The 9,321-nt window shown below is 34.4% G+C and overlaps 1 protein-coding gene across 1 annotated transcript; it reads left to right on the top strand.

Moving 5' to 3' along the window:
- The first annotated feature begins 934 nt into the window (after nucleotides 1-934).
- Nucleotides 935-6,109, top strand: LOC132605961 (probable gamma-secretase subunit PEN-2). The gene is made up of 2 exons (XM_060319246.1): nucleotides 935-1,299; nucleotides 5,735-6,109. Exons 1-2 carry the CDS (start codon nucleotides 1,056-1,058, stop codon nucleotides 5,893-5,895), a joined length of 405 nt encoding a protein of 134 aa, XP_060175229.1. The 5' UTR covers nucleotides 935-1,055; the 3' UTR covers nucleotides 5,896-6,109.
- Nucleotides 6,110-9,321: the final 3,212 nt, after the last annotated feature.

Genomic DNA, 9,321 nt, shown 5'->3' with positions numbered 1-9,321 from the left:
AATGCGAGTTCCCGTTAATTTTTCTTTTTTATCCCACAATTATCATTAAATTTAACGAACAAACTTGGTAAATATTTAAGACAAACTAAAAGTAGCAGTATTAACTTTTGGCAAACTTAAAAGACCAAAACTAAGAGACTGTTTTGAACCTATCCTCAAACTTAAGGGACCACTTTTGTCATTTTCTCAAAAATTTTGAGCCAAAAATCTCACATTTTAAGACCATTCCATCTCTCACAAAACAACACACTAAGTTCGATCTTTTTTTATTTGGGTTCAAAATAGTCCCTTAAGTATGAATTTAACAAATTTGGTCTTTTACATTTGTCAAAAGTCAACACTTTTAGTGCTTCGTAAAATATTTGGTGTGGCTAAAAAAACTACACCAAGCTCTAAAAATAAATTAGAACTAGCATAAAGTACAAAAAATGTACCTCTTAATATGAGTTCTCGTTAATTCATTTTTTAAGATAGTTTCCGTTAAATCTAACAAATAAAGTTCGGTAAATATTTAGGGGTCATTTGGTGTGAAGGATAAGCAAAAATAGTCCCGGGATAAAATTTTAGTGCCTCCTTATCCTATGTTTGATTGGAATAAAAATCCGGAATAACTAATCCCGGGATTAGGTATTCCGGGATTGTAGCATTATTTTATCCCACCTTCAGGGTGCAATAACTAATCCCGGAATAAGTTGTTTCCCAACCAAACGAGCCCTTAAAGTGTTAATTTTTGGCAAACATAAAAGATCAAAACTGTTAAATGCATACTTAACAACAAAAAGATAGCCAGTAAAATCTCATAATGTGGGGTCAGAGAATCAGAAGGATAAAGTGTACGCAGACCCCTTACGTTGAAAGGTAGAAAGACTGTTTTTTAAAGACCTGGGCTAATGCATATTTAAGGGACTATTTAAGACCTACCTCAAACATAAGGAACCATTTTTGTCATTTTCTCTAAAGCTCTTTAAGACTACTCCATATCTACCAAAAATCCAATCGATCACTATACTGTACTTCAGATCGGAGAACTTAACTAACTTTTTTCTGATCAGAATATGGAGGCGGCTCCGTCCGCCAACGCCCCTTCCTCCTCCGTGAGTCACCGGAATCCGTTAAGAGTTGACTGGCCGACGGTTGACGGAGCGTTAGGTTTAACGGAACAGGATTCAGTTGATCACGCGCGTAGGTTCTTTAAGTTTGGGTTCTTACTTCTCCCTTGGCTTTGGGCTGTTAATTGCTTCTACTTTTGGCCTGTTCTAAGGAGTTCTACTTCATATTATCACCCCGAACTCCGTCAATGTAAGTCCCTTTATTATACTTTTGGTAAATAACTCTAGATAATTGAGATCCATTGCGTAATTATTACACCCTTTGTCCCAATATATGTGATGGTGTTTGACTGAACACCGAGTTTAATAAAGAAAGAAAGGCTTTTGAAATATATGGTCTAAATAAGTGAGTTCCTTACTTTTCTAGTGTTTGTTAAGTAAGCAAAAAAAAAATTGTGTTATCTTAAAAGCATTTATATGTAATTTAACAAAATATTATGGGGTTGGGATGAGGTGGGGAGTGGGTGTTCGTGGGTTGCGGGGGGTGTGATGGTCAAGGGGTGGGGATTGGGGGAGTTGGGTGTGTGTGGCGGAGACAACAACTTGGAATGTCAATTATGGAACTTGTTTCATTTTCCTAAGGAAAATGTTTTCCGTAACATTTTGACCAACCGAACATGGAAAAACTGGAAAATATTTTATTCCATACTTAGTTCGTGAGTTACACTTGTCTTGTTCGTAACAGCCTGTTCGGATGGTTGCTACCTATTGTATTGTTGCTTTAAATATAATGTTTGTTTTGATTGTTATTTAAATTTTCTTGTATCTTATCGTTCAATCCTAGTTATGTAACGACCGATTTTGTGTGGTCCGGTTGTTACCTTACTTTTTTCTCATTTTGCCTTTGCTTATTATTAAATAATGGCATCTTATTGTTTACCCTACCTTTTATAATAACTTTACCTTGTACCCTACTTGTCTATATAATATTGTAGGTTTATCCTTCAGATTGCTGATGTGTGGCGTTATGTAGTGATGAGAAGTGATACAATCTAACCAAATATTACATTTATCAAACCAATACAGTACAATAGTATACAATAGCATACATTATGAAACGATTTGTAATGATCATCAAACAAGTTGTAAAAGAATGAAGGGGTTCCGAGTATAAGGGCGAACTCATCTAACTGTGTGAAACAGGGACATGATTTCTTAAATGTTACATTAAATTCAAAATTCACACGTAAACAAAAGTTTTTAAAGATATTTAAAACAATGTAGTTAGAAAAACATTGTTTGACTCTCCAAGTAAATAGTGCCAAATTACTTTGGACAGAAGTTTTGATAAGTGTGTACTGTTTGCTTTTGTGTTTGGGGGTTTGGGGGGATATGTGATTTGGTCAGCTTCGGCATTAAGTTACTGAAGTGAAACTCGTCCTATTTGTTTTGTGTTTGATAAGCTAGAACCGACAGTTGTGTGGATCAGCCATGAGATAGTGAAGATAAACCTTACCATATTTGTCCATTTAGATCACAATTTGAATCTTGTCATGTTCTGTTAATTCTTGTTTCTATTTTTGTGTCGTTGCAAGTTTCGTGAAATTTTTCACCTAGTTCTCATCTGGATTAATATCATCCGAGAAAATGAACTCATGAAGGGTAATTGTTACTGTGAAATAGTTTGGCTAGTTTCCCCATTTAGTTAGTGTGGGTATATGTGATAGCGTTAGGTTGGTGTGGTACTTGTTGAATTGCATTATTATGGAAGTAGATGCTTAGATGGTCAAAACTAGGGTAAACGCCTCTTGCTCAATAGTTTTAGGAAACTTGTTGAACAATTACAGAAGGTGAGAAGTTCACAACTTTTGAAGTCTGGGGGCAGGATTGCTGATATCGGGTCTTATGTTTTTTCAGGGCTAGAATACTATTCATGAAACCTGGAATTTCGAATCACTAGATACTTAAAATCAATTTCTTGCTAACGAAGCTAATGTTAAGAGTGATGGCCAAAAAACACTTGATATTCAAGAAATATAAACCAAATGCCATCCGTGTTTTAGAGTTGTGACTTCTTTGTTTAAATGTAGAGACTTTCTACAGCTGTATATGCATTATGTTTAGTTGGATAATGAAACATTTTCCAGATGTTATATACCCTACTATTCTCGTACGATGGTTATCTGTACATGGAAAATGAATTAGATTTAGTTGGATGATGAAGCATTTTCCTAGGGTGGTTAGCCAGATTTTAGAGCACAAGTTTGAGAAGTAAAATACTGGTAACTGGGGCATAATTTAAGAGTGTATACTAAACATTGCTATAAAATATAATCACTTTTTTGAGATTATTTAAAATTAGAAACTAGCATGCTTGAGAAATATTGGATGGAAATGCATTTAGAAAATAACTATCTTTTGGGGGTTAAGTTACTTTATTAGCTCTCATTACACAACTTGTAATGAATGCATCATTTTGGTTGTAACTTCCCCTGCATTCTCTTTGTGCTGGTATTATGAACAAAAGGTACACTTAATCCATCAAAAAATATTTTTTGGGGTTAAGTGCGCGTGAAAAATAGTTGACAGACTGTTTTATTCTTTTGGGATACATGAGGAAAGAAGCTTGTTATACTTCAAAGAGTTAAGTGATTATCAAAAATAATCTCTAAAGGGGATGCATTCTCTTATATGAAACAAGGGAACCTTCTTTGCAGTACTTTAAATATTGGTTGCTTGGCTTACGGTACTGAGAATAACATTGAGAATCCTAAGTGTTCAAATTCCATGTAGCTTAGAGGAATGAGACAGTAAGATATGTAGTTACTTTCGCAAGCTGGCCCCGGACCACTCTTACCAAAAGGAAAAGAAGATGACATGTACCTTGTTGTCGGTCCAATGTTTAGTGCTTCTCTTCTGCTTTTGATCCTAAGAGTTAACTGTGTCGGAGGTGGAAAGAATATTCTTCTTGCTTCTTCCACTACTACAGGTGGTGGATATGCCATGTGAACAACTTACCCCCAATGTAAGTAGTTCTAGAGGTGTCAAATGGGCGGGTTGGGCTGAATTTGGGCGGGTCATATTGGGCTGAGTTAATAAATAACCCGCCCAAAAGTTACTTGGGCTAAAACGGGTTGGGCTGAAATGAAGCTAAAAAGCACGTCATAACCCAACCGTCCAATTCTTACCAAGTTTTAATTTTCGTGTTTGTTCTTTTGTAATTTTTTTAGTAACAAAACTATTCTTTCTTTATTATGGCTATAAATAACAGATCAAATAAAAAAATAACTTTTTGTAAATATTTTGATAAGATTTCTCATGGGTCAATCTGGGCTACATATCAGCCCAACTTTTTATGGGTTGAAATGGGCTGAGCTAACTTGAACGGGTTGGGCGGGTCATGCTTTCATGGGCTGATTTTGCCACCCTTAGTAAGTACAAATAAGGAATGGAATGCGCTTATCTAAGGGGACACAATGGTGGCAAGATACTCGAAAGAATAAAGTATAAAGTTTTCACAGAAGTGTGTCATGTCCCTTTTGTTAACTCAATTGTGCATAGGTGTATTTCAACAACTATTAACTCCCCTTGGTCTAAACGCATATGTGGTAGCCCTTCTTTAACTTTAGATGGATGATAGATTGTATAGGTGTTGAATGCAATTAATATCTATAGGTATTGAATGCAATTAATAGGACTTTTATCTCTAAAGGCGCTAATTTGTGGATGAAAATGGCTATTTGACAGTAATGTATAGTTACTCTTACTATTGAAAACCCAACTAAATAGTAAAATATTGAAAATGAAGCACCGTTTTTGCCAATCCCACCTCGACTGGCTATTTCATTTTTAGATGCCCCTGAGCCCATATAATAATGATTCGAGTCCTGTCATTGAACACAGAGAAATAGTCACTTCATCAATCAAGCTATGTACTTATGCATATAATGAACAAAGTTCAATGGAGGTTTGCATCCTGTGTGCAAAAGCACTTCCGTATATAATTCAGATGGTGCTTTAACAACTCTAGAAGAGACCATATGGCTGCTCGTTTGGCGTAACATAACCCCCTATCAAGGAAAGAACCTTATTCTTTCGCCATCTCTAGTCACAGTGAAGGCTCATTTCAAGTGGAATTGAATATTGAGGTTACATTCTGGAGGAACTGTTATTGTTCAGTTGGTCTTGGTCGTCTTCATGGCTAAATCCTATGAGCTTTTCCCTTGTTCACTCTGACTTTAAAAAAAATACTTTCTCCTTGTCTCATTTTCTATCCAATTCTCACTCACTCTCTCTCTCTCTCTCTCTTATTCGGTTTGCAAAGTTTGCCATAAGTGTCCGGTGCTGTTGGGAAGGTGAGCATTTTTTACCGGGAATTCCAGTAGAAGTCCTAGTTTTAACAGTTAATAATGGTCAAGGACTTTCTGGCAAGTCATACTACTTTATAGAAAGTACATATATAGGAATTAAGGTTTATCGCATGCTTGGGCGACTCCAATAACTCTTTTATATAAGTATCTCTATTTTAGTTTACTGGGCATATTACAGGGTCTATCATTGAGGTTTTAGAATGTTTGATTTATAGATGTTAGGTGAGCAAGGTGTTAACTGTTATGAATTATCGTTTTAACTTGGGCTGCGAAAACTTTTTCTAATAGTGAGTTTTTGAAATCTATGATTTGCAGATGTTGTCAGGTCAGCAATTGGTTTCACGGTGTTTGCTGTTATCCTCTCATCTTGGGCTCTTACCTTCTCCATTGGAGGAGAGCGTCTATTTGGTCATGCTTGGGACAAGCTCGTAATGTACAACGTTGCTGAGAAATATGGTTTGACGGGGTGGATTTAGGTACTTAAAGCTTTCATTTGTGGTCGAATCTGCTGGATACCAGATTTGTATGTATATATATATTCTTCCCTTGTTAAAGATGCTGAGACTGGAACATCTCACTTAGACAGTTACCATGACACTATTAAGTAGTGATGAAACCAGAAAAGAGGTGCACCGTTTGAACTCTGTATGCACTTTGCAGCTTGGAACTTGGAAGTTGTCATTTTGCTCATTTGCGCTCTCTCTCTCACAACCCCACCCCACCCCCACCCCCCACCCCCCGCCCACCCCCGCAAAATCAACACGCACACATTAACATTGAATCGTAGATGGAATCATAATATTGTCTAATTAAGGGAGCATGAGACTGCGTATTGTATTGTTAAGTGATTAAGAAGGATGATAACAGTGGATGATTGCAGATGGATAAATTAAATATATTATCTATACATAGCATAGCTACTAAAAGCTTTGATCAGCGAGACGCCATTTAATGAGGTGTCTTTGGAAATCTCTTCGTCATTTACATTAAGAAGATATTATTTACATGTAATATTTACCAACACTGACCGACAATAATAATGAAAGATAAACATCAATCTGGAACAATAAATTTTATAATTAGGGTATGAAAACCTAGAGGCGAATTCAGGATTTGAGAGTAGTGGAGGCATTATTGGTCTGTGGTTACAAAAATGTCGGGAAACAATATTTGTGCAGTCGGAGTGGAGTCGAACCCAAGTTTGCATACTAAATTTGTACACCCTGTATCAACCAGTGAAGCTACCAACCCTTGTGAATGAGGGTGTCAATCAGAATATATATACCTCATATTACTACTGTATATAAGGGAGAACCAAGGGCTTTTGTAATCCTCACAAAAATTTTCAAATTAATGTTGAATTTTTCAATTAATTACTTTTAGGTCTAATTTTTTTTTTTTTTAAAGTCAAATTTACTTCTTTTTTAAAAAATAAAATAAAATTATTATATAGAGGTAAGGGAAGGGGAAATGCGGGAGGGGATTACAACATGTGATTAAAACCCTCACCAATAATGTGAAAGTTCAAGTAGTCAACCAACTGAGCTACTAGATCCCTACGTCAACTTTATTTTTGTTCTTATGATCTACTTTTTAAAAGCCGTCGAACACTTACCTTATTTCTTCTTTCACTTTCTTCTATTGATCTTATATTTTACCCTAAAAAATAATCATTTTTTCGCTAGATATTCGTGTTTCTTGTCGCTCTCTCGTTTTTCCTTTTTCATTTGTTGCTTATTATCCTCCAACTTTTTTTTCCTCCTATTATTGGTTCGTCGGTTGTAGATTCTTACATGTAGGCATTTCTTTTACTTTATACTTGCATTATTGAATTTGTGAATTTCTGAAAATTTGTTTACTTACATGCAGGCATTTCTGTTACATTATATTTATACTTTACCGAGCTCATGTGTTTAAAAAAATTGTACTAAAATGATTTTCAGTTATAATTTTAAAAATGATTTAATCTAAAACTAAGGTTAAAAATCGCATTTAACCCGTATAAACCCTTAACACAAAATAATGAGTGCATAATTTAATAAAATCAAAACAGATTTGTTTTTATCTATAAATAAAATTACACGCTCACAAATTCACAAAAATATGAAAATATTTTTCGATTTATGATTTTTGCAAGTTGTAATTATCCTACTTTATCATCTTAGTTTAGGATATCGAATCACTTGTGTCCCTTTGAGATTTGCTAATTTTTCTACATAACTCTCTTCCTCATAAATAAAGTTTTCGTTAAAAATCATCTAATTGTGTGATGAAGAAACTTTAATAATTATAAAACTTATTAATAAGATATCATTAACCTGCAAATACATTAAATAAGTTATCTAGTAGAAAAATGCACTCCCTCCGTCTCAATTTATGTGATATAGTTTGATTAGGCACGAGGTTTAAGAAAGAAGAGAAAAACTTTTGAAGCTTGTGGCTAAAACAAGTCATAGATATTTGTGTGGTTGTAAATCATTATATTAAGGGTAAAAGAGGAAGTTTTAAGCTACATTATTTCTAAATATAGAAATGTATAATTCTTTTTGGTACAAATTAAAAAGAAATGTGTATCACATAAATTGGGACAGAAGAAATAGCAAGTTATACTTATTTAATAAAAGATTATATTTTTATATTTTGAGTTTGGGCCCGGGCCTTTCATAACTAGTTTATATATATACACATATATACATACTTTTTTCGAGGTTACCATGGCACACGACCCCCCTACTCTAGGGGTAGGTCCGCCTTTGCTGATTCCTATTTATAATCGCCAATCGAAATTATCAGGATTTTAGCCGAAGTTTAGGCTTTGCAACCAAAGCCTAAAGAGAATGACAATGGATAATATACTCGTTTGGTATGCGGGATGGATAGCAATACCATGAGATAAAATGTGTGATTATTGGTGGGATAATCAGATAATGAACAATCCTATGGAATTTATATATAATATAAAGCTAGGCATAGACAAGGTAATGTGACACCTCTTTATGATCTCCATTCCTCTTTATCTTTTTTCTCATTTTTTTTTCATTTTTCCCTTATTTGATGTCCAAAAAAACTGTAAAAAATAATTAATTACACCTTTATGTCATTGATCATTATTACTCAAAAATTAAATTCACCTTTATGTCATTCATTATTACTCCATTATTATCTTTTTCACCCACGCTATATCTGTATCAAAGCCTTTCGACTCTCCTTATGAGTATCACTCACTTACTTCTTTTTCTATACCACGTTCCCTTTACAATAAAATTCCATTACTTCAACAATTTAATAACGTAAATATTATTGCACCCAAACGTCAAACCTATAAATATTATTCCAGTATCATTTTGATTTCAACCAATCATCCTTTTCCGCTTCAAAACCAGCTTTGTTTCTAGCTTTATAGTTTATACATATGAGATCTCTGTCTCACTTTTTTTTTGAGTCTGCACCTTCAAAATTAGCAAGAAGATAGGAAAAGAATCCCTTGCAAGGATCCACCACTGTTTTTTGGAAGCCATCTTCACACCTTGTTGTGTCAACGTTAATTGATGAGTAGGAGGATGAAATAAAAGTCCGGTGAGAAAGCTAGAGATGAGTTTGATAAGATAGCGAAAGAGAGTGTATTTAAAATTCACGGAACGTTTTTTTCTATTTTTCTATTCTCCTCTTCTCTTTTTTCCTCCGTAACATTTCACTATATGTGATGAATTTATAAGATGATTATGAAAGTATTTAGATGGTAAAAAAATTATAAAAAGAAAGAGGAAGAATTGTACGAATTTTGCATAAATTTTGGACTAAACTGTGGATTTTATTGATATGTCGGTGGCAATTTAAAGAGGGTATAGTGAGAAGTGAATGAAAATGGCCTGAACAACAAATGAAAACGGAATGGGGAAAGA

Source organism: Lycium barbarum, chromosome 8 (assembly GCF_019175385.1).
Source record: "Lycium barbarum isolate Lr01 chromosome 8, ASM1917538v2, whole genome shotgun sequence".
Classification (NCBI taxonomy): domain Eukaryota; kingdom Viridiplantae; phylum Streptophyta; class Magnoliopsida; order Solanales; family Solanaceae; genus Lycium; species Lycium barbarum.
The sequence above is the reverse complement of the archived record's forward strand: the minus strand, read 5'-3'. Positions and strand labels throughout refer to the sequence as shown.